The 22579-nt window shown below is 48.7% G+C and overlaps 8 protein-coding genes across 8 annotated transcripts; all 8 read left to right on the plus strand.

Moving 5' to 3' along the window:
* Positions 1-3: 3 nt before the first annotated feature.
* LACBIDRAFT_306108 (uncharacterized protein) lies at positions 4-1133 on the plus strand. The gene is made up of 5 exons (XM_001874874.1): positions 4-102; positions 151-303; positions 418-555; positions 611-635; positions 685-1133. Exons 1-5 carry the CDS (start codon positions 48-50, stop codon positions 947-949), a joined length of 636 nt encoding a protein of 211 aa, XP_001874909.1. The 5' UTR covers positions 4-47; the 3' UTR covers positions 950-1133.
* Positions 1134-1508: 375 nt separating this feature from the next.
* Positions 1509-3126, plus strand: LACBIDRAFT_182219 (uncharacterized protein; the record flags this gene model as incomplete). The annotated part of the gene is made up of 7 exons (XM_001874875.1): positions 1509-1640; positions 1686-1823; positions 1874-2362; positions 2562-2723; positions 2772-2844; positions 2891-3014; positions 3063-3126. Exons 1-7 carry the CDS (start codon positions 1545-1547, stop codon positions 3124-3126), a joined length of 1146 nt encoding a protein of 381 aa, XP_001874910.1. The 5' UTR covers positions 1509-1544.
* Positions 3127-3262: 136 nt separating this feature from the next.
* On the plus strand, positions 3263-6314 carry LACBIDRAFT_306110 (uncharacterized protein). The gene is made up of 13 exons (XM_001874876.1): positions 3263-3289; positions 3341-3424; positions 3474-3505; positions 3556-3608; positions 3658-3735; positions 3805-3877; positions 4039-4112; positions 4162-4264; positions 4317-5394; positions 5441-5509; positions 5561-5681; positions 5734-6052; positions 6098-6314. Exons 1-9 carry the CDS (start codon positions 3265-3267, stop codon positions 4686-4688), a joined length of 894 nt encoding a protein of 297 aa, XP_001874911.1. The 5' UTR covers positions 3263-3264; the 3' UTR covers positions 4689-5394; positions 5441-5509; positions 5561-5681; positions 5734-6052; positions 6098-6314.
* Positions 6315-7267: 953 nt separating this feature from the next.
* Positions 7268-9281, plus strand: LACBIDRAFT_292320 (3-hydroxyisobutyryl-CoA hydrolase). The gene is made up of 8 exons (XM_001874877.1): positions 7268-7405; positions 7461-7574; positions 7628-7709; positions 7767-7830; positions 7889-7956; positions 8008-8200; positions 8255-8663; positions 8715-9281. Exons 1-8 carry the CDS (start codon positions 7289-7291, stop codon positions 9147-9149), a joined length of 1482 nt encoding a protein of 493 aa, XP_001874912.1. The 5' UTR covers positions 7268-7288; the 3' UTR covers positions 9150-9281.
* Positions 9282-10205: 924 nt separating this feature from the next.
* Positions 10206-11695, plus strand: LACBIDRAFT_306113 (uncharacterized protein; the record flags this gene model as incomplete). The annotated part of the gene is made up of 2 exons (XM_001874878.1): positions 10206-10523; positions 10577-11695. 2 exons carry the CDS (start codon positions 10206-10208, stop codon positions 11693-11695), a joined length of 1437 nt encoding a protein of 478 aa, XP_001874913.1.
* Positions 11696-11844: 149 nt separating this feature from the next.
* Positions 11845-14143, plus strand: LACBIDRAFT_182415 (uncharacterized protein; the record flags this gene model as incomplete). Its single annotated transcript, XM_001874879.1, has 9 exons — positions 11845-12140; positions 12192-12714; positions 12769-12856; positions 12909-12976; positions 13029-13170; positions 13227-13605; positions 13657-13771; positions 13825-13917; positions 13969-14143. The coding sequence occupies 9 exons, from the start codon at positions 11845-11847 to the stop codon at positions 14071-14073; spliced, it is 1809 nt and encodes a 602-aa protein (XP_001874914.1). The 3' UTR covers positions 14074-14143.
* Positions 14144-14257: 114 nt separating this feature from the next.
* LACBIDRAFT_306115 (uncharacterized protein) lies at positions 14258-17821 on the plus strand (the record flags this gene model as incomplete). Its single annotated transcript, XM_001874880.1, has 5 exons — positions 14258-14473; positions 14523-14577; positions 14624-15084; positions 15136-17062; positions 17121-17821. 5 exons carry the CDS (start codon positions 14258-14260, stop codon positions 17819-17821), a joined length of 3360 nt encoding a protein of 1119 aa, XP_001874915.1.
* A 458-nt stretch (positions 17822-18279) lies between these two features.
* LACBIDRAFT_244036 (uncharacterized protein) lies at positions 18280-22387 on the plus strand (the record flags this gene model as incomplete). Its single annotated transcript, XM_001874881.1, is given in 18 exon segments — positions 18280-18504; positions 18558-18605; positions 18655-18693; positions 18746-19115; positions 19227-19268; positions 19322-19437; positions 19491-19746; positions 19799-20029; positions 20048-20220; positions 20270-20356; positions 20417-20526; positions 20578-20619; positions 20671-20884; positions 20944-21064; positions 21110-21201; positions 21252-21342; positions 21396-21851; positions 21900-22387. The coding sequence occupies 18 exon segments, from the start codon at positions 18280-18282 to the stop codon at positions 22385-22387; spliced, it is 3201 nt and encodes a 1066-aa protein (XP_001874916.1).
* Between the last annotated feature and the right edge of the window lie 192 nt (positions 22388-22579).

The following is a 22579-nucleotide window of genomic DNA, read 5'->3' on the forward strand; positions in this document are numbered from 1 at the left end:
TACTACTACATCCCACATACCCACTCATTCGTTCCCCCTTCATCAAAATGGATTTCGAGGAAGATATCGAGTCAATTCTGTACATCGCTCGTGAGATCTCTGGTATGTCTACAAGATTATCACAAGAACGCAGTTGACAGTTCGATATAGTATACAAAATACCGCCCTTGAAAGCCAACGAAGGACATCGTGCCAACGAATGGGGGGATCTTGCCAAACCGCTCTGGAAAGGTCGCCTCCGAATCATAGAGACCTCCAAGGGCGTAAGTTTGCAGTTCGAGGATGCACAAACTGGTGAAGTTGGCGTCTCAATATGCAGTGACAAAATTCCAACTCACACCAAGTCATCCAGGGGAATGTACGTAAATTGTGTAACGCAAAGGTCGTTTTCTAACGTCTTGAAAGTATTTGCTAAAGCAGAATACCATCCTACGCGGCCCTCCGTCGAGGCTGTCCTAGATTCTTCTCGATATTTCGTTGTGCGCGTCGAGGACGAAGGGAAGAAGGCCTATATTGGCATTGGCTTTGCCGAACGCACAGATAGCTTCGACTTTAGTGGGTTATGCTGTTTTACCGTTCATGTTGCTTTAACCGATCGTGATATTTACAGATGTCGCTTTGCAGGACTACGAAAAGTATGCACCGCTGGTACTTGCAACTCCACTAATTAAACAATTTGACTAGGCGTTACAAAGCAAGCCTTAGCCCTCCTTCGACATCGAGCGATTCCCCCTCTCCTCACCTGCCCGCAGGGCCAAAGAAGGATTACAGCCTCAAGGAAGGACAAACATTCTCCATCGCAATCCCTGGCCGCGCTAAAGCCGCCCTTGGAGAGAACCTGTTTGGTTTGGAAACAGGTTCATCTGAAAGTAGTACGACGGGGAGTGGTGGAGGCGGAGGCGGGTTCCCACTATTGCCACCGCCTCCAAGCGCATCTAAACGGAAATGAGTGAGGCAAAGGAGTGTCTGAAATGGGATTCCCGGTAGAACTTGCGGATGCCCAGCGGTGGTCCTCATCTTTTTATAGGACATGGGGTAGGACTTCTAAGTCTTAGTTCTGATGTAAAGATACAGTATCCGTCACGTGACCGTTGTATATAATCACTTGCCGGGAATGTTCGTCATCCCTTCCACGATTTTCTTAGTAGAACGATAACATGCTAGCAAAGCTACCACGCAGTGCTGCCCGCAGGATTGCAACCAGAGCTTGTGTTTCGTCTCGCCGTTCGTTCGTTCAGCCGTCCGGGGCCGACAGGGCGAGTGTAGTCGACGTACCTTCGACTTACCAGGATGAGGCACATTTTACACCACGAGGAGGTATGTTTCTTTTTTATATATTCTCGTTATCATCTTAGCTGGACTTTTTGTTGCCTGTTAGATATGCTTGGTTTCAAGTTGGAACCTTCGCTTCGTGAAGGTTCATTCAAGGAAAAAATACGCCCAATCTATTTAGACATGCAGGTGCGTTGGATCATCTTTTCTGGCTCCCTGGTTCTCATAATCTTTAGGCTACAACTCCAGTAGATCCCCGTGTTCTGGACGCAATGTTGCCCTACCTCACGGATCAATACGGCAATCCACATAGTCGAACCCACGCGTATGGTTGGGAGGCCGAACAAGCCGTTGAGGATTCCCGCAAGGTGAGCACGGATCGACTGATGTCATTCCAAACTCAATCTCTGTAGCATGTCGCGGATTTAATTGGAGCTGACGCCAAAGATGTCGTTTTCACTTCGGGGGCGACGGAAACTAATAATATGGCGATAAAGGGCGTTGCACGATTTCACAAGGAGAAGAAAAGGCACATCATTACAACGCAAACAGTAAGCTTGGTTGAAATTCGAGAAAATTCCGCGACCAACAGGATACGTAGGAACACAAATGCGTTCTAGATTCGTGCCGCAAGCTCAGCGAGGAGGGGTTCGACATCACATACCTACCTGTTCAGAAAAATGGCGTTATCTCGCTGGAAGAGCTTGAGGCAGCCATTCGCCCAAGTACATCCCTTGTTTCCATAATGGCCGTCAATAACGAAACTGGCGTAATTCAACCATTGAAGGAGATTGGTGCCATTTGTCGCAAGCACCGTGGAGTCTACTTTCACACTGACGGGGCACAAGCTGTTGGGAAAATACCCCTGGATGTCAATGAAATGAACATCGACCTCATGAGTATATCAGGACACAAGCTCTACGGTCCCAAAGGTATCGGTGCAGCATATGTGCGGAGACGGCCTAGGGTCAGACTGGAGCCGATTTTGAGTGGTGGAGGCCAGGAGCGAGGACTGAGAAGTGGTACTCTGGCCACTGCTTTAGTCGTAGGATTGGGCGAGGCGGCGCGAATCGCGCAAAAGGAAATGCAGGTGAGCTTTCCTACTTTGTGTCCTTGTGTGATGATATCCGCATTTCAAAGACGCACAACGTCGAATTGAGTGGTTGGTGTGCAAACCGTTTTTGGTCTGTCACCGTTAGAACCAGCTCAATGATGACTTCAGTGCAGGGGTACTGACTCTTGGGATGTTGCTTAAATTCCATCGTTCTGATTTTGCCTTGTCACCTTAGCGGGACCACATCCGAATCAAACAATTGTCAGATAGGTTGATTGACACCATCAACGCTCAAGTGGAACATGTTGTACGGAATGGAGATGTGAATGGATATCCAGGTTGCGTCAACCTCAGCTTCTCATATGTTGAAGGAGAGAGCCTTTTGATGGCGTTGAAGGTCGGTCATATTCACACCCCGCTCACTACTGCTAAAAATTCTTCCTAGGATATTGCATTGTCGTCAGGGAGTGCTTGCACATCAGCTTCACTCGAACCTTCTTATGTCTTACGCGCACTTGGTCAGTCTTTACTACAAGGGTCTTAATGATATCTGATTCCCGTTAGGCGCTGCGGAGGACATGGCGCATTCTTCATTACGTTTTGGCATTGGGCGGTTTACAACCGAGGCTGAAATTGACTTTGTGGTACAACACATTATCAAGACGGTTCACAGGCTAAGAGAAATGAGGTGTGACTTGTTGAATTTTGAAATGTGGCGCGCTAACTTCATTTCTAGCCCACTCTGGGAGATGGTCCAGGAGGGAATCGACATCAATTCCATTGATTGGTCGCAGCATTAGAATATCTCTAAGTATAAAGTACCTCAGTACTAGTTATCAAATTTGTATGTACATAAAATTGGGTGGTCCGTGCATGGGAGAAACTATGTGATAGGTTTGAAACTCAGACAGACAATTTCCAACTTGTTCCCAACTACGATGTCGAGACGTCTCTACCTTGGCAGTAAGTTTCCTCTCGCATATTCTCATCACCGTGTTCTCAGCTTTTCCCTAGGGTTACCTACGGATGCTCGTTCAGATGATGTGTCCAAATTTTTTGACGGCTATGGTCGTATCATCGATTGTCGTGTCATGACTGGTTGGCACTCAGCGTTATGAACGCTCTCCGCAAGCTAATCTGGCCTTAGGTTTCGGCTTTGTCGAATTCGAAAACGCTAAGGCAGCGCCGAAACCTCCTTTGTAGCTTGGACCTACTAACATAGTCGACAGGACGCGGAGGACGCAGTACACAACTTCAATGGGAAACCCTTCATGGGCGTCAAGTGAGCAAAGAACGTCTTGCAATGTTCATCGTTTTTACTCTGCGTGCAGCATTGTCGTCGAGTTCGCGAAGGAGAGTCGCCCACGTCGGGAGGTTTATGACAATGATAGAGGGGGTGGGGGTCATGGGTATGGTTGAAAACACAGCCTGAATTCTCTCTGATCATTCTATGTTTTTTTTTTTTTTTTTTTTTGCAGCGCTCCGCGGTCGCGGAGGCCCCCTGGTATTCGCCTAATCGTTTCAGGCGTGTCCCGTGACACGAGTTGGCAGGTATGGAGCCTTTCCCTTTCCAAGCGTTCCTCCCTTTCTTCTCTCTGCCTCTACCACCTCATCTTCCGATGACCACTAAAACAGTCACATCGTGGCAAAATTGATCCTTTTATTGCTAGAAAATGGGATGGCTGGACCTAACACTTCATAACTATCCGTAGGACTTGAAAGACTTTGGACGCGACGCCGGCAGTGTATCCTTCGCAGATATTGACCGTGACGTTCCCGGTCAAGGGTATGCATATCAACCAGGTACTCGATGAGTCTTTTTGACGTCGTATCAGGGTATTGGAGTATCTGTCCCGTGAGGATGCTGATCGTGCAGTAAAAGAACTGGACGGTAAGGATCTCCGTGGTCGACCAGTTCGTGTCGCCCTGGATGACTCTGTACGTTTTTGCCTTGATCTAGCACCGTTAACCCACTTACGGTTTTTGCTAGCGCTCTGGCCCTGACAACTATCGTCGCGACGATCGCCGCGACGACCGTCCCCGTGAGGACCGCTACCGGGATAGGGATGACAGGGGATATCGCCGGGACCGATCCAGGTCACCTCCTCGTCGTGCCGAACATGAGGACCGTCGTCCGCCCAGGTCTCCGCCCCCCAGGAGGGAGGTTGATGATAAAAGGCCTGCAGGGTACGATGATCACCGGCGAGGAGGCTATGATGACCGCAGACCCCCTGATTATTATTATGACCGACGCAGGGACGAACCAGAACGACGCAGAGACGACAGGCGACGCGACGAGAAAGATGAGCGCTACGACGATAGGCCGAGGAACGCAAACGGTGATGGCGGATGGTCGCGTTGAGTGGATCTTAGTACGCTACCGGGCTCGAGATAAAAAATTCGGACGGCGATCGATGGTTTATTTCCCTTCTGTCTTGGACTTCCTCGAATATGGTGTTGTCGTTTAAGGGGCCCCGTGTACTTCTCATGGTCAATGGTTGGTCCACACCTCGTGTCAGGATTTATGAGGAACACCGGCCAATGGGACAAAAATCTATATCTCCCTTAACTGTGAGCGGTGGATCCAATTGGTCAAGGCATCCCGGAAGGAGCAAAACCCGACCATATCTTTCTTCGCCTCTTACATAAGCCCTCAGAAATTTTCAAGTTGCGAGGGATACTTGGCGGGTCGTTTCCCGCCATCATCTTGAGAGGAAGTTTAAAGGATACCTCTGGGTTTCCGTAGATACCGCCACTTTGTTGAAAGCCTCATTGTTTGCGTGTCTATCCATAATGGTATATGATCTGTGATCCGCTCTCCAAGCCCATCCAGCTGAGGTCTCGATTGTCATCGTTTGACTTGAGCTCGGCAAGAGTCCCATCCCTCATCCTCAGCCAACAAGTTACTGTAGCTCTGCCAGCTTTCGTCACTTTCCCAATTTTCGCCCTAAAATGTCGCAACGACAAACTCGGGAGGACGCGAAGATGGACTGATTGTGTAGCCTGGAGGAGCTGGTCAACTCCGCCTGAATCTGATGGGGGCTCAAAGCACCGGTATAATTCCAAGTCTGGCGGGTTAGAGATATTGTGGATCTTAATTGTGTGATGGCCTACCTATCAGGTGGTTGCTGAGCTTGTCAGAAGACACGACTCGCGTCGAAATTTCATCCGGAGTGCCATGCTCTACCGGCGTTATTGATGTTAACCTAACATGAACGGGAGATGTCCTCTCACTTTTACACAAGGCATCCCATTGGCGAAACATTTGACACCGTTCTTCCTGTGATGCTGCACCCGATTCTAAGACCTGGGAGAGGTAGAAAAGCTCCGAGTCTGTGCGTTCTCTCACCGATATCTGAGAGCCAGTGAGCCGCTGGACCGCGAAGGCAAATTTGATGTGCACGCACTGAAGTTCCGTCGAGAGTCAGCAGGGATGGAATCCTGGCAATCACGAAGGGCCGGGAGCGCAAATCAAGGCTGTGACTTGGAGATGTTGATTCCAAGCTGGTGAACAGAGGGGGGTGAGCGTCCCCCATCAGTGGATTGCCGCTCAACGACAGTGTTTCTAGAGCAGGAAACCACAATGACACGGCATCAATGTCGGTCCATTCGCTTAGAAAGTTGGATGAGAGAGAGAGGTGCTTGATCCCGTAAAGCTGCATATGTGTCGGGTTTGGGAAAGGAATCACACGAATCCCATTTGAGGTCAGGATAACGCGGCCCAGTCTTTTCGAAATGAGATGACTTTTCAAGGACATAAGATTGACTTACAGCCTATAAGCTTGTAGAGATGAGCATATTTGAATCCAGTCACTACACAGGTTATTGTCTAGATTGAGTACTTGAATGGAGGAGTTGGACAAAGGTTTGTCCGGATCACTTGAGAGGTTGTCAATTTGGTTATAGCCCATTTCCACTAACCGCAGCTGGGGCATGAAGGCCGTGATGATCTGCATTTCTCTCCAAGTTACCAATGTGCCGTTCATTTGAAGTTCTGTTAAGCGGAGGAATGATGATTCCATTACATTCATCTTGGAAGGAGGTAGGAGCCGAGACCGGCTGTGTTATGAGAACTCGAAATGAATGGCACAACACTCGAACGAGTGATGACCGCTCACTTCAAGGCTAACCGCTCTAATGAGGGAAGTTCGGAGCTTATCAGCGCCACCACGTCCCAGCTGGGCAAGAGGCTCATCGAAAGATCCAGGCCACGGACATCTAGATAGAGATCGTTTAGAACACCAAAAAAAACAGTTCGCAGATGCTCACTAGGACACACATTCCGAATGGCGCCTGGAGGATCAGCCGCTGCCACACCTTCCTTATTCAAACTGACCTCACGTAACCTCTCCAGGTTTGAAAGTTTCGCCCTGATCTTGTCTAGATTAACGGCTTCAATTTCAATAGCACCTTGAGATGATCCCAACACCACTGTCTCTTGAGAGGCGGAGCCATGTAGGGCCTCCATATATTTCGATATCAGCGCATCAAGAAAGGATGTCCCATAGGATATGTTGTTACATGGCCTAATAAAAGACCCTGCAGTTGGGGAACTGGTAAAGGATGCGCAATGATGGTGGTAAGCGTTCAACCGTACAGCAGCTTACCGACAAGCAAAATAGAATTTGTTGTTTTTGGATCCATTGTGCTTGCCGCGGGAAGGGTCATCCCATTCAATACCCAACCACAGGCCTGTGGCGCCATCGACAGGACCAACATATCTGACAGAGCCTAGCTGACCGTTGTAGCTCAGGCGAGCGCCCAGAGATGGTATCACTGGAGATTCCATATATATGCAAGGACACAAGCGTGAGCAGCGAGCTTGTGAAACTTGAAGAGGTAGATGACCCTAACCCAAGTTACCATCACTGCTTACTAAGCAAGTTATAAGGTTGTCACCAGGTTGCTACGTATTTCTCGGACATCGAGACGAGGTGGTAGCTCTTCCCTGGCTCTTCCTTCATGCCGACGACAGCTATCTTCAGGAGCATGACCTGTGGTGCTGTGCGCACTGCTTCTCATCGGGCGAAAGCGATCGGTCATCATATGATGTCCACAACCACTTCCTCAACATCAGAAGTATGTCTAGCACTCGTCCAGGCCTTCGTTGTTGTTCAACTCATTGATCTGTTAGCCCACAGTAAAATTTGAGTCCAACTCAGCACTTAGGTCGTATATTCTCGACAGACCATTGAAACGCAATGCTCTTGACGAACAAATGCTTACGCTTCTTCGTCCAAAAATTGAGGTAGACTGTTTTATGTGAAGGTGTTCCTTCGAAATAATTCTTATCAATCTTAGGAATGGAGTGCATCCGATCTTTGCGGTACCATAGTCGGGAGGGGATCCGGTCCCGTGTTTTGTTCTGGAGGAGATGTTGCAAGTGAGTTGGAGCATGTTGTGTTTGCGCCAATTGGTTGTTGACCTTCATTGTCCGTAGGCGTTGTCCAAAATGCGGCGGATCCTGCCACCCGACCAAAAGCAATGGACTTTTTCAAGAGAGAGTGCGCATGCCGTCTACGATTCGACCCCGTTCTGACATTCTAGCCAACAATCGCTCAGGTTTGAAATGGACTATATTCTGGCAGCCCTCAAAAAGCCATATGTGGTGATTATGGATGGGGTAACAAGTAAAAAAAAATCATATATTGACGGGTTTGTTCTGACCATCAAACTTTCAGTGGGCGGTGGGGTAGGACTTGCGGCACCAGCTCCTTTCAGGGTCGCAACCGAGAATACGCAGTTTGCTATGCCTGAGGCAAAAATAGGATACTTTCCTGATGTGGGTGGAAGCTACTTCCTGTCGAGGTTGGATGGCGAAATTGGGACTTATCTGGCGCTCACGTCGCAAACACTGAAAGGCAGAGCTGTGTTGTATGAATTCATCTACTTTCAACGTTAACATGGTATTAACCTTTCAACATCTAGCGAGTACGGCTTTGCTACGCACTTCATTCCTTCCAGACGAATCCCGATGCTTCTCGATCGACTCGCAGAATTAGACCAACCGCATCCAAGCTTGGTTGATCATACCCTTGAGGAGCTGTCCTCCGAACGGGACGACAGTGAGCCCCCCGCGCTGTTCACCGGAAGACTTCGCGTTGCGCTTGATTCTGCATTCAGGCATGATAGTGTAGAAAGGATATTCAAAGACCTGAGGACGCTTCTGCAAGACGGCGATGCCACTGTGAGGCAGTGGGCGTCTGATAGTCTCGAAATGCTGGCAATGCGAAGTCCTACCAGTCTCAAGGTCGCATTAAAAGCGATTCGCCGAGGCAAAAGAATGACTCTTCGAGAAGCGTTAGAAATGGAGCTGAAGATAGCCTCTGCGTATTGTGTGAGTGAGAACATTTGACGCCTGTTTCTGTTTTAAGAGTTCCCTTTTCAGAGCGGGGCCAGTCCTGACTTCGACATCGGTGTCAAGGCAGTACTTATTGAGAAGTTGAAGACAAGACCCGAGTGGTCACCTTCTTCTTTGGAAGGGGTTTCAGAGGATATCGTCTCCCGCTTCTTTGAGCCGACGTCGCCGTATGTGTCATCTGCACCTCGCCTGGAGATCCCGGAACATTTGGCAGCAGAGGCGATCTCAATTCCGATGAGATATGCACTTCCTAGTGAAAACGAGATCGGTGCTGTTATTCGTGGTTCCCACAGTTCTGGCGGGGAGATGGGCACACGCGCAGAAGATGTATTGGCACGATTCGCGGAGTTACGTCCGGGAAAACTTGGTGTAAAGGAGAAGGTTCTGGAGGTTATACAACGAAGGTGCAAGGTCACAGATAACGCTGACGGCAACTTCGTGTGGCTTAAATGGATCCACTAAACCAAGCCACCTGAGCTTTGGGAAAACATGGGCACCCACACATGTATGTCCAGAATGTGAACAATCGCTCAATGAACAATTGATGTCCATGTTCACTGTAAACGTTGAATTCTTACATGCAACTTCACCGCTTTCCGCCCTACATGGGCAACTCCTGGATCAAACTGAGAGGTGTGGACGATGCAGTGTGCACAACAGAATGTTCATGGCTCATTGTCTTGCCTGCACACACTCAAAAGAAAAGTCTACCGATTCTACAACTTTGTTGATGATTTTTTTTGGGGTTGTGTTGCGCAAACTCACCTTGAGCCGCGCCGTTACCGTCGAGACCATGTTCCGGGTCTCGTAACATTTTTCATGTTTTAAAAAAGAAAGAACAAAGGCATGCGATGCCAAACGGAGATGCGGAGAGGTTGCATAAATTAGGCCTAAGTGTATTTATTCCCTTGAATTGTGGGCGTCAACATGGTATGCACAGCTGTGCCTGGCAATACGATCATCTGCGAAAGGCCGAGGCTTAGTTGCAAATAAGTGTTTCGGGGGTAACAGGTGCCGCGTTCTCACACCCCCGCGATTGAACTTGTTCCTGGCTGTTCACTGCGGGTAAGTAGAACTGCCTCAGGCTGCCATTGGTGAGTCTCTGTTCAAAATGTTGTTGCACAACTGTGCTTGTAAACGTAGCGCTAATGAGGACAAGTTTGCCACAGGATGACCGACCTCCTTTGGGATTTTATACAATTTGATCTCGATCACAACCAATGAAAGATCCAGTCAACGGAGCTAATTTCGTAATTGATTCCCAGTGACCTCAGGCTTGGGCTTCCTGGGCGGCTGCCGTTTACGATGATTTCTGACAAGGGGCGAGCCTAAGCAGGCTGAACGTTATATGCGAACCACACACAAAATGGTGAGCTATATTCATGTCATTATTTAAAACCACAGCATCTGATGTGGCGCAGCAATTTCGTATAAGAGTCATAACGCAGAAAACGGCTAAGCCCAACTCGAGTGCCACTACCTCGTCCGTACCTTGCATCAGCCCCTCCTCCACCTCACATGGACATAATTAACGTTCTCCCGTCGCCACCTCAGTTTTTCAGACTCTTCCTTACCCTTGCTCTGTCGTTGTTTAATTCGACAATCAACGCAAGGCACCGCAAAACTCTCGCTGGCCACTCACCTGCGGCGTTCGACGTTGATTCCAGAACAGGTTTCTTTCCTCGACAGCCACTCCCGAAATTACCTCACACATTTGACATATGGGAAGACGCGCTGCGCAACGCCGACGGTAATCTCAGCCTTGGTGAAGACGAATCAGAGACCGCCCTGGCAAAACGCGAATTTGGGGCACGATGGAGAGAGACGATTCAGTCGGTATGTGCTTTGTCTTTGTCTATATGCAAAAAATTCTGATATTTCCTTATTAGTTGCCTGTTCTCGATACTTCGGTTCTACACACTAACCTCCGCCTCTCCCAACGAGCACATTATGTACTTGCATGGCTCGTTAATTTATACGTGCATTCGATACCGTCATCAAGCGACGACTCTGATCCCGTGCACGTACCAAAGTCCCTTGCTTTGCCTCTGGTACAGGTATCCCGTCACCTTGGCTGTGCCCCCGTCCTCACATTCGCAGACACCGTTCTTTGGAACTGGGAACTGATTGACCCAGACCAGCCCCTGTCCATCGACAATATGCAATTTGTCAATTTATTCTCAGGAACGGAGGATGAGAAAAGTTTCTATCAGGCGTCAGCAAAGGCCGAATTGCGCGGAGTTGAGCTGTTACGGATCATCGATGACTATAATAGTCTTCCCAACATAACTGACTTGACGTCTATATCGAAGGTTTCAAGAGACCTCGGTCGCCTTGTTGGGATAATCGATGACATCAGCGAGATTATCCAATCCATACGTCCACTTTGTGACCCACACGTCTTTTATTGGGACATTCGTCCGTGGTTCGAGGGAAGTGATGCAAAGGGACCCGGAGGCCCTCGATGGATCTACGAAGGAGTGGATGACTTCGAGAAACTTGACCTCAGCGGACCTTCCGCTGGACAAAGCAGTGTCATGCATGCCTTGGATATTTTTCTAGATGTCGATCACAAACTCCGGCAACGGCGATACCCAGCTCCATCATCGGAGAACAAGCGCGCCGATCATGGATTTATGGAAAGGATGCGCCGATACATGCCCGGAAAACATCGCGAGTATCTCTCCAGCCTCGCTGCTACTCCTCGACCGATACGACAACTGGCCCAATCAACGCCCACACTACGCGAACCATACGATAACGCCGTACTGGCGTTGAAGCGGCTTCGGGACAACCATATCCGCATCGCCTGCCTCTATGTTGTGACGATGTCGCGGACGGAGCCAGGAGCAAGAGGTGGATGCCCTGCTAGTGCCATGATCGATCGGCTGCGTGAGAGCAGACTATCGGGAAGGGGACCTGTCCGCGGTACAGGCGGCAACGAGTTGTCGCTACTCCTGAAGGCCGGTCGCGACGCAACACGACGTGCACTTCTAAAGGACAATTAATTAAATAATATCAAGTTTTTATTAATATAATCTGTAACAAGTATAATAAGTAATTTACTACCTAATGGAAAAAGTCCGCTTGAATCTCCGCTGATTGGCATTTGTAACTGACTCGTCTGTCACACCCCGTCACACATCAGCCTTTTCTAATGGCATTTCAGCTCACTGCAGGCAGCTGCGAACGTCTGAACAACGCGACGCCGTCCGAGGAGGATGTTTTCAACCAACCTCACACCGTTCAGTTTCTTTCGATTAAAAAGGTCAACACCACCAACGCCTCGTCCTCCGCTGTTGACCGATACCGAATCATCATGTCGGACGGCATCCACTTCATCCAAGCAATGTTGGCTACTCAACTTAACAGCATGGTCCAAGATAACACCATCGGGAGGCACACAGTCGCAGTCATTGAAAAGCTTACTTGCAACTATGTGCAGGAAAAACGGTAGGCGCTTGCCTTGATTGTGGTACACGTACTCATCTTTCACGCGATTAGCTTGATTATTATTCTTTCTCTCCGCGTTCTTGCTCACTCTGCAGAGAAGATTGGAGAGCCGAAGCAGATGGAGGCTCCCCACGACCCGGCTGCAAGCGTCACCCCAGTTACCAACACCATTGAAACCTTTGCTCCACCGCCGCCCGTCCCCATTACCAAACCTTCTAAACCAGCAGAACAGGTTACCTCGAAGGATGGAGGCCCTTCCGTTTATCCGATTGAGGGGCTCAGTCCTTATCAAAATAGCTGGACCATCAAGGCACGCGTTACTCAAAAATCAGAGATCAAGACGTGGTCAAATCAACGCGGCGAGGGAAAGCTTTTCAACGTCACTTTAATGGATGAAACAGGCGAGATTCGCGCGACAGGATTTAATCTCGTTGTCGACGAACTATATCCGAAACTAGAGGAGGGCAAGGTGTATTACATATCTAAAGCCCGCGTCAACCTTGCAAAGAAGAAGTTTTCCAATCTCGCGAACGATTACGAGTTGAGTCTTGAACGAAACACAGAAGTCGTAGAGGTCAGCATTGTCCATTTCAATTTCCCTTAAGCAGGACTCAAGCTTCACTTATAGTGTCATGAAACCGCAAATGTGCCCATGATCAAGTATAGTTTTGTACCGCTCAGCGGCTTACAAGATCTGGAGAAGGATTCGGTCTGCGGTAAGGAGGTCTCTCGAAGGTTAATGGAGATGTTGTTTATGATATATCTCAGATGTTATCGGGGTTGTGAAGGAGGTTTCAGCTTTGTCAGAAATTACTTCCAAGGCCACCAATCGACAGGTGAGTTGATTGCTATTCTGTTCATGCACTTTGACAATTTAGTCTTGATCAGATTCCCAAACGAGAGCTAACTCTAGTTGACAAGTCCGGATTTTCAGTACGCCTAACTCTCTGGGGTAAACAAGCCGAACAGTATAATGCGGAAGACTCTCCCGTAATTGCATTCAAAGGTGTAAAAGTGGGTGACTTTGGGGGTACGTTAAGTCCCTTCTATGTGCCTACAAATTCATCTCAATGGCCCCCTGTAAAGGACGGTCGCTCTCAATGTTCAGCTCGAGCACCATGCATGTTAATCCTCACCTCGAGGAATGTTTTGCCCTGCGCGGCTGGTACGACTCTTCTGGGGCAGAGCAGTCATTCCACGCACACTCAAGTGCTGGAGGGGGTGCTTCGACGATGAGCTTCAATCGTGCTGAAATTCGGAGCTTGGATGACGTCAAACAGGCGGGCTTTGGATTGCCCGACAAGCCAGAGTATTTCTCTGCAAGAGCGACCATCATGCACATCAAAGCAGATAATATCTCTTACCCTGCCTGCCCTACTCAGAATTGCAACAAAAAGGTTATTCAAGACGGTGACAGCTGGAGATGTGAAAAGTGCGAAAAGAGCTTCGAAGCGCCAGAACACCGGTTTGTCGCCTAGTCATTCTCGAAAACCCCATAATACTAATTTGGGCGCAGTTACATCATGTCTTTAGCTGTCGCGGATGCTTCTGGGCAAGCGTGGTTCCAGGGATTCAATGAAGTCGGGACCACTATCTTCGGAAAAACAGCTAATGAACTCATCGCCATCAGGGTAAGCGTTTCTCTTCTGCAGTCATTGATGACGATGGCTAAGGTCGATCGCAGGACAGCAACAGCGCCCAATACAACGTGCTGCTCCACAAAGCTAACTGCAATACGTACAACTTTTCCTGCCGTGCCAAGCAGGATACATACAACGTCTGTCTAACCCGCCTGGCATTGAGGATTCTCGACTGATCATTTCTTCAGGAGAACACTCGGATTCGGTATGGAATTTCTCGTATTTATCCGCTGGATTATAAGGAGGAAGCCATGGCGCTGCGCGACCTATTGTACTCATCTTGGGCACGCTGAGTTTTCTTTCTGTCTTGTGTAGTTATTTTGTACAATAGGATGATTGGGGTTAAGAGGCCTTTATTTGCGGCGTGTTGTTGAGTTTCTTATTGTGGACGCGTCTTGCCGACGCGCCAGTGGCTTCCGCGTCTGGTGTCGCTGCACCCCTTCACCAGCACTTCTTAACGATCCCAGGCATATCAATATGCCCGTTCCAACCAACCTCCCGCGCTCTACTTACCCACTCACCACAACACCTGCCCGAGCGATGCACTTCCGCACCTCATCTAACCAAAGCAGCTCCTCACCGACTATAACACCAGCCGGGAACCAACACAAACTGAACGTCGTCACTCGCCTTGCAGTAGAAGGGAAAGCAAAGCAAGGCGAGGATGGAGTATCCATTAAAATGTATCTCAAGGTGAGAGAACTGAGATGCAAGGGCCTTTCCGCTTATTCTGTCTCCTTAGATTTCTTTGCCATTAGATTCTATTACTCCGGGCTCGACTATCCCACTTTTTCCAGGTTAGTTCATTCTTCTTTCACTGGGATAGTATCTGACGCTTCCCAGAGGAAAATGTTAAAATCCTCACATCTCAAGTCCATCCAATCGACAGCAACTCGGTTCCTTACAACTTTTCGTCCACCGTTTCTCCCCTTCTTCACAATGCCGCCCGAGCCCTGAATTTACCTGCACGGTCTTCAAAAACCTTCTACTCCGTCTTTCACCTCTCCAACTCATCCAGCAACGCGTCCTCCAAGCATTCTTCCGAGTATGACACGGATGAAGAGGGCTCTCTCCCAATCGACGATAAATACACGGGGCATATCCTCGTCAGCGGGTACAGCATCTCATATGTCCTTCCCAAAGTTTTCCCCTCGCATGGTTCGGACGCTGATATTGAAGGCCTCTCTCGAGCAACCTCCAAGACCAGACGGCCATCAATAGGAGAGCGAAGTAGTGCGCACTTCATGGCCGCAATTGACCTGTGGGTCCCTTACATTTCAAGGCCACCCAGATCCCCCTTCTTAGTGCGTGGCTGCCCTCCTCCCTCCCTTTACTTTCTAAATCCCCATCCATAGCTCTCGATCCCTACACCTCGCTGCCTTCACAACCACATCAAACTTCGCATATTCCCACCCTCAAATGCTTCCAACTCGTTCGCTTCCTTGTCGTCATTTGAAGAAGATGGTGTTTCTTGGGATCTTACATCCGACCCACATGTTACTCGCAGCGCTCACAAGCGTCCATCACGCTCCAACTCATACACACACTTTGCAGATGACGAGTCTAGCGATTCTTCGACGGCTGGTTTCAGCGACGGTTGTGGAATACAAGGCACATTCCCAAGCGCGGAGCATATTCGCCTTAGATGGGCTAAGCCACTGAAAACCGTCGACATCCCTGGTAGTAGCGATGGACGACGCAGAGTCGGTGTGAAAGAAGTCAAAGGGGAAATGGTATGTAGAGTGCGAGGGAAGATGAGAAATCCGGAAATATGCGAAGGGGAGGGTGTTGTGATGAGTGTTGAATACAAGGGCACATGCAAGGGCCTTTGGTTTTCTGGCGTCGCAACCCTCCTTGGGATGGATGTCAGTTTGGAATCCAAAGGCTCAGATGTCTCGTGGGTTGGGGACGGTCATTGGGAAGTTAGCGGTGGGACTGGCTACACTGGGTTTGACGTTGGACCCTTGGCTTCCACTCAACCTGTATCCAGGACATCTTCGCTGGAGTCTTCCAGTTCGCCACCTCATATCCACATCTCCCCTGCTAATGAGGGCAAAAAGCCAGGTGGTCTCATCTCAAGAACTGTATCAACTTCGTCAACCTCTTCACTGCTTCGCGCTCCCTTACCCGTCCAAAATGTTGCGGACTACTCGTTTGAAGGCTCAACAATTACTCTTGCGTCTTCGTCTCCACCCGAGACAATGTCCTCGATATCTTCACTACCCACATCAGCTCCCATCTCATCCCAATCCTCGCAAGCCCGATCACCCGGGGCACCCATTACCCTTCACATCAACATGAACGAAATCCTGCCTCCAGCGAAGAACATCTTCACATTTACGATTTCAGGAACTATTCTCGTGACCCCACGAACCACGGTTGGACGTCTCAATGGCAGTCCGCATCATTCTATTGACGGTGCTTCAGGAGACCCCGAACCCCTTGTCTTGCCCCGTTTCACAGTTCTTGCTGCTGACACCGAGTCCACCTCGATTGTTGTCCGCCATGACATCGAAGGCTCCACTACCACGGTGGAGGTGTACAACTCCACTGGGGATATTTACAGGGATGCGCAGGCGAGGAAGACTGTTCTTCAAAAGGGAGGTTTCACCCGCTGTGGGGAAGAAGGGGGAAGAATTGTTCTCAGGTCTTTGGGTCAAATCAACGGATCCCTCGCTAGTCAATCAAAACCACCCAGTGGCAAAACAATCTCCCATGTTCCTTCCCAATCGTCCCTTGCGCGTGGAACGTATCCACTCTGGTCAAAACGCCAAGTCCCTCTCATGATCCCCTCCGTATCGGCGACTGTGACAATACTTACAGTTGATAGATCCACATCGTGCTGTTCTTACGCTGTTCGCTTTGTCTTGAATGCATCCGCACTACGAGACTTTGAATGGTTGGAGTTTGGGTTCGCAAAAGCCCCAAATTCGTCCACACCAACTCCTGACATTCAATTCGTTGCTGCAACCGTAGATGAGATACCAGCGACCGTGAAAACCAACGTTGTTGCACAAAAGGAACCGTCAGAAGCAGCAATTGCGTTCGAGCGGCCCAACGGCAAATTCTTTGTCAGTTGGGCCAAGGTCAATGTAAGCTGTCTGGTCGGGGGCACAGTCATGGTCGATTATGTGGTCAAAGAGAAGCCTGAAATTGTACATCCCAGTCATGGCCAACAAAAGGGAAAGGCATGCGCAAGGGATGCTTATCTTCTACACCTACTCTTGCCGACCTTCCCCGTTCCCGTCGGAAGGTTAGAAGTGATTTTTGACAGTACGTTTGGTGAGTCCCACTTTTCCCAAACCTTTGATAAGAAGCAACTTACAGATGCCCATGTTAGGCTTCGACTCATACTCCCTGCAGACAAATCTTAAACACCGCCAAGTTCCACACAATGGTCATCGACTCCTGGAATATTCTCTCCAAGAATATTTCTCTCCTGAGTTATCCATGACGATCCACCCAGGTTCGAGTTTAAAGGCTTCATCCTCGCGCAGGTTGGGCTATTTTTTCAGCCTCACTTGTATCTTTTTATTTCTCTCCATCCTGGGGTTGTTTTGCCTTGGGCTCGAGATGAGACGGCTAACCCGTTCGGTGGAAGGTTATTCCATTGACAAAGGAACAGGATGGAATGATGTGTTGACTACTGTCACCGTAACTACGACGGTGTATGGCGCGACGGCGACCCGTAGGTCGGTGGAAAGAAGTCCAACACACTCGAGTGTAATCCACACTTCCGATATCACCTTGACTTCCCTCCACGAGGAAAATACCTTCACCTCTCCAACTGGGACTCCGAGCCCCTTGAGCCGAGCAGATCCCCTCCTTGATATTCCCTTGAGTCAACCTCCTTCCCCATCACCTTCGTCGGCCGACCCGTACGAGTTCCCGCCATTCCGAGATCTGTTAGCCCTTCCCTGGTCAATAACAGGCCTAGACGTAAACACTTTGAGAAACACCCTTCAAAAGGCCGCGCGAACTATGGAACGAGTTTGGCAGATGTTTCGAAAAGTGTACCACTACCCTCTTGATGATCCATAACGAACAATGCAATCACTTGTGTAAATAAATATGTACATCTTCTTTGCGATTCATGAAGTAGAATTGACGATGGTGAGGCTAATTTCGCCAATGATGCTGTTTACGAGAGACGCTGTGGTAATGTTGTAGTGAGTTCGAGGTAACTTCGGTTCAATTCGATTCGATTCTCTTCGAAAGTCCGAAACAACGTCAGCAAATGTCGCCACCTCACGACCATACACTGGGGAGGTACTTCGTAATGGCGGGAGATGGCGTAAGTATGTAAATATTCTACCGTCATCCGAGACTGGAAGGGTCCTCTAACTTCCTTTTAGGTAACCTGCATGTTCAACTTTCAACCAGGTTGCCTTGTTAGGTTCAGACCCGGCCTCTTAGCACGAACAAAGGCTCGATACCGCTGTTTTCCACCGCCATCTTGCTGCTCATTCACGCCTCGCCATCTTGCTTCCACCCTAGTGATGCAGCCACAACCCCATCCAGAATGGGAGCGCATTAGACCAAGCAAAAGCTCTGTGCCACCCTTCTATGCCTTTGCAAGAGAAATCAAGCGATCTGAACAGGACGACAGACAATACCGCGTAATACAACTTGACAACGGGTTACAAGTGACCCTTGTTCATGACTCCAAAGCTGACAAGGCTGCCGCCAGTCTCGACGTTGCAGTAGGCCACCTCAATGACCCCGTTAGTTTTGCTTTCTTGAAAGTTTGCGATAACCTCATGCGCGTAATCAATAGGACGATATGCCGGGGCTAGCTCACTTTTGCGAGCACCTGTTGTTTATGGTCAGTGTTCGCCATTGATAATGCAATATTTTTTAAACCTGTTATTCAGGGCACGGAACAATTTCCTCGAGAAAATGAATATTCAGAAGTACCGCCCTATCTTCCCTCCCTTACCGTGGTTTTAAACAAGATTCGATCAGTATCTCGCAAAAAACAACGGGGCCTCTAATGCCTACACCTCAACCTCAAACACTAACTACTATTTCAGTGTTTCGACGCACGCACTTTCCGGAGCACTTGAGCGATTCGCAAGTTTTTTCCACTCCCCTCTCTTCGATTCCTCTTGCACTTCTCGAGAGTTGAATGCTGTGGATTCTGAACACAGGAAGAATCATCAGGCAGATCTATGGAGGATTTTTCAGGTTAACAAACATTTGAGTAAACCCGGCCACGTCTGGTCTAAGTTTGGAAGCGGGAACAGGGACAGCTTGACGAAAGCGGCAAGGGTGCTCAAATTGAATCAAAGACCATTACGCGAGGATCCAGTTAACAAATCGCCCATTCCTAGCCGTGGACCGTCTCCAGCACCATCGACTTCATCGAACAATAGCGAATCGGACGCCGATGGTGGATTTGTCGGACGGGAAACGCGACGCCGCTTACTTGAATGGTGGAGCAAAGAATACTGTGCTAGTAGAATGAGGTTGTGCATCATCGGCAAGGGTAAGATCTTCAAAGAGCTCTTCTTACTCCTCAACTCTTACATATCTCTATAGAGTCTTTGGACGAGTTATCCGAACTTGCATCTTCTCTGTTTTCTCCTGTTTTGAATAGAGGACGGGATCCCCTTCCAATGATCGAGGATCACCCCTTCGGAGAGAACGAGAAGGGTGTACGTGATCAGCTTTCTTTCGGATCATGTTTTTCTGACCTCATTTCTGCTAGACGCTGGTCTCGGTTCAGACCGTCATGGCCTTCCACGCCATGGAAATATCATTCCCACTTGAGTACCAGCCTCCCTTTTGGCGACAGAAGCCTATCGATTTCATCTCTCATTTTGTTGGACACGAGGGTCCTGGTTCATTACACTCATATCTTAAGAACAAGCACTGGGTTTCATCCCTCAGCACTGGGCAGCAAAATCTTGCTAGAGGCTTTGCTATGTTCAAAATAACAATACATCTGACCAGTGAAGGGTTCAGTAAGTACCATAATTTTGTCTCAGCTTTCTCATTGATTGAACAACTCCACAGAAAACTACCGATCTGTCATCTTGGCAGCCCACAAGTATCTTGCCCTTTTGCGTTCGTCTGTCTTTGAGCCATTTCACCAACGTGAACAAGCCACTATATTCTCTACGCACTTCCGATTCATAGAGAAAAAACGACCCGACAACTATGCAACATGGATAACGGAACATATGGCGTGGCCTGTGCCTAGAGAGCTTTTGCTCGCAGGGCCTCAATTAATTTTGGATGAGGGGAGTCAACAAGGTACTGGAGAACACAAGGTCCGGGAATACCTCGAAAGCTTTCGGGTGAGGGAGAGCAGGGTAGTTCTAATGGCTAAAGCGGAGGAACACGCCAAAGTTCAGCCCGAATGTCGATGGGAAAGAGAACCTTGGTATGGTACCGAATACAGCGTACAGAAGTTTGACGAAGCTTTTATCACAGAGGTGAAGATCACATTGCTCGCCATTCGTTAGTCTGATCTTAGATTCACAGGCGGAAAGTCCAAAAAGCCTCCCTGAATTCTTCCTACCTGGACCCAACGAATTTATACCCACGAACCTTGACGTCGAAAAGAAAGAAGTCTCTGAAGTATGTTTATCTGCACCGTTTGGTATAACCTAAACAAAATTCCGTTTGCAGCCTTTGAAACGTCCACATTTGATAAGAGAGACTCCGTTATCTGCTCTGTGGCACAAGAAAGACGACAAGTTTTGGGCCCCAAAAGCCAACGTTATCATTGATATTCGGAGGTTTGTTGTGACTCTTCTAACATTTTTCTTGGCTCCTTATTGGTTTTATAGCCCCCTGGGCAATGCTTCTGCTCGAGCATCTGTGCTCACCAGGTGGAGTCGTTCATTATAATCTTACTTTTCCTCGTCTTTACCCCCCTACAGACTCTACTCCGATATCGTTAAGGACTCCCTCACTGAGTTCGCATACGATGCCGACCTAGCTGGACTATCGTATAGTTTCTCACCTCACTCCATGGGGTTGTACGTCTCCATGAACGGGTATAATGACAAAATGTCAGTTTTGGTGCGGCACGTGCTGGAGAAAGTGAAAGGGCTGGTTGTGGACCCTCAACGCCTGGCCGTGATTAAAGATCAAGTAAGCACATCTGCTATCGCACCAGAATGTGGACAGAACAATTAATGATCTCTGAGTAGGCACAACGAGACTGGCAAAACTTTTTTATGGGTCACTCATATTCAATTTCAGACTATTACGGCCGCTATCTCATGGCAGCGCAACAGTGGACTATCGAGGAAAAATTGGCAGAACTACCATGTGAGCGCCAAGTTTCACGCGTTCTACAAGGCTGACGGAACTAAGCGGTGACTGCTGAGGAAATCCAACGCCACATGAAAGACCTCTTGTCGCAAGTCAAACTAAGGATACTTGTTGTCGGTAATATGTTCAAGGATGTGAGTGCCGACGTTTCGGGTAATCAGTCTTTTAATTGTCGGGATAATAGGAGGCTATTGGAATTGCAGAAATGGCAGAAGAAGGCCTCGGAGTCTCTCCGACAGCGGATCTCAATGAGAAAGCACTTATCATGCCAGCTGGTACTTTTTTTCGTTTGCCTTGTTTCAAAATCTTCGATCATTGATGTCCTTAGGCTCTAATTTCGTGTGGTCCTCACCTCTTCCCAACCCGAATCAAGCAAACTCGGCTCTAACATACTATCTACATTTCGGATCCGTTGTTAACCAACGCCTCCGCGTGGTTTCATCGCTTCTTACGCAAATCCTCACCGAGCCAACTTTTAACGTTCTACGCACAAAAGAACAGCTTGGCTACATAGTCTTATGCTCAAACTGGTCGCTGCCTGGTGCTAGTGAAAAGGGACTAAGAATTGTTGTCCAAAGTGAAAAGCCACCGCCTTATCTGGAAAAGCGTGTAGAGGCGTTTCTAGATTCAATGCGGTTCAAGATCGAGGACATGAGCATTGAGGAGTTTCAAGGGCAGAAGGAAGGTCTGGAGAAGAAATGGATGGAAGCAGACAAGAATCTGTACGACGAGGCTGGAAGATACATGCTACAGATCAACAGCGGACATTGGGATTTCCTAAGGAGTAAGTTCATGTTCTTGCTAGTGACCAGCCAAGTGACTTTCGGCACAGACGAGGATGATGCTGGCCTTTTGAAGAGTATCACCAAAGAGGAAATGCTGGAGATCTTTATGTCCCATGTCCACCCCTCATCTATCACAAGGTCGAAACTCTCAGTGCATCTGGTTTCACAGAAACCTCGGCCGAAGAAGATCAGCATGGCCGCCGCACAAGGTTTTGAAGCCTTGCTACGCACCACAATACCAGAAATAGAGATAGACAACAATATCTCAACAGCGGATATTGAGGATCGACCCACAGTCTTCGACTTTGTCGATCACTGGAAAGAGAGACTGGAGTCGATCGAAGCTGGGGACACACTCCTGGCTGCTCTTTCCGACCTCGTAGAGAAATACCCCGTGGATGCAGAGCTCGAGAGTTCTGGGGGGCTCGGTGGAACCTCTATTCAGAACATCAAAGCATTCAAAGCAGGTCTTACGATTTCCGTTGACCCTGGCCCTATGGTGCAGTGGGGAGATCTTCCGGTACCTAGATTCTGACGGTGCAGAGAAACGGCAGGCATCTAGATCTTATTTATGGAACTACAACCGTACTTATTTGGATTACATTGATCCACTTCCATGTCGCCCATTATGACTCGACGAAATGTGGCTTGCGGGCCTGCAGCAGAAGTAAAATTGATGCGATTCCACGGGAAATCCGAGAGGAACGATAATACTGTACTGGCAATA

Source organism: Laccaria bicolor, genomic scaffold, assembly GCF_000143565.1.
Source record: "Laccaria bicolor S238N-H82 LACBIscaffold_2 genomic scaffold, whole genome shotgun sequence".
In the NCBI taxonomy this organism is placed as follows: domain Eukaryota; kingdom Fungi; phylum Basidiomycota; class Agaricomycetes; order Agaricales; family Hydnangiaceae; genus Laccaria; species Laccaria bicolor.

Coding starts and splice junctions, on each gene's coding strand:
- LACBIDRAFT_306108 (XM_001874874.1), top strand. CDS start 48: ATGGATTTCGAGGAAGATATCGAGTCAATTCTGTACATCGCTCGTGAG. Junction 304..417: donor TGCACAAACTGGTGAAGTTG/GCGTCTCAATAT, acceptor TATTTGCTAAAG/CAGAATACCATCCTACGCGG. Junction 556..610: donor CACAGATAGCTTCGACTTTA/GTGGGTTATGCT, acceptor TGATATTTACAG/ATGTCGCTTTGCAGGACTAC.
- LACBIDRAFT_306110 (XM_001874876.1), top strand. CDS start 3,265: ATGTCGAGACGTCTCTACCTTGGCA. Junction 3,609..3,657: donor AAACCCTTCATGGGCGTCAA/GTGAGCAAAGAA, acceptor CTCTGCGTGCAG/CATTGTCGTCGAGTTCGCGA. Junction 3,736..3,804: donor AGAGGGGGTGGGGGTCATGG/GTATGGTTGAAA, acceptor TTTTTTTTGCAG/CGCTCCGCGGTCGCGGAGGC.
- LACBIDRAFT_292320 (XM_001874877.1), top strand. CDS start 7,289: ATGCCGACGACAGCTATCTTCAGGAGCATGACCTGTGGTGCTGTGCGC. Junction 7,406..7,460: donor CCACTTCCTCAACATCAGAA/GTATGTCTAGCA, acceptor TTGATCTGTTAG/CCCACAGTAAAATTTGAGTC. Junction 7,957..8,007: donor GATTATGGATGGGGTAACAA/GTAAAAAAAAAT, acceptor TCAAACTTTCAG/TGGGCGGTGGGGTAGGACTT.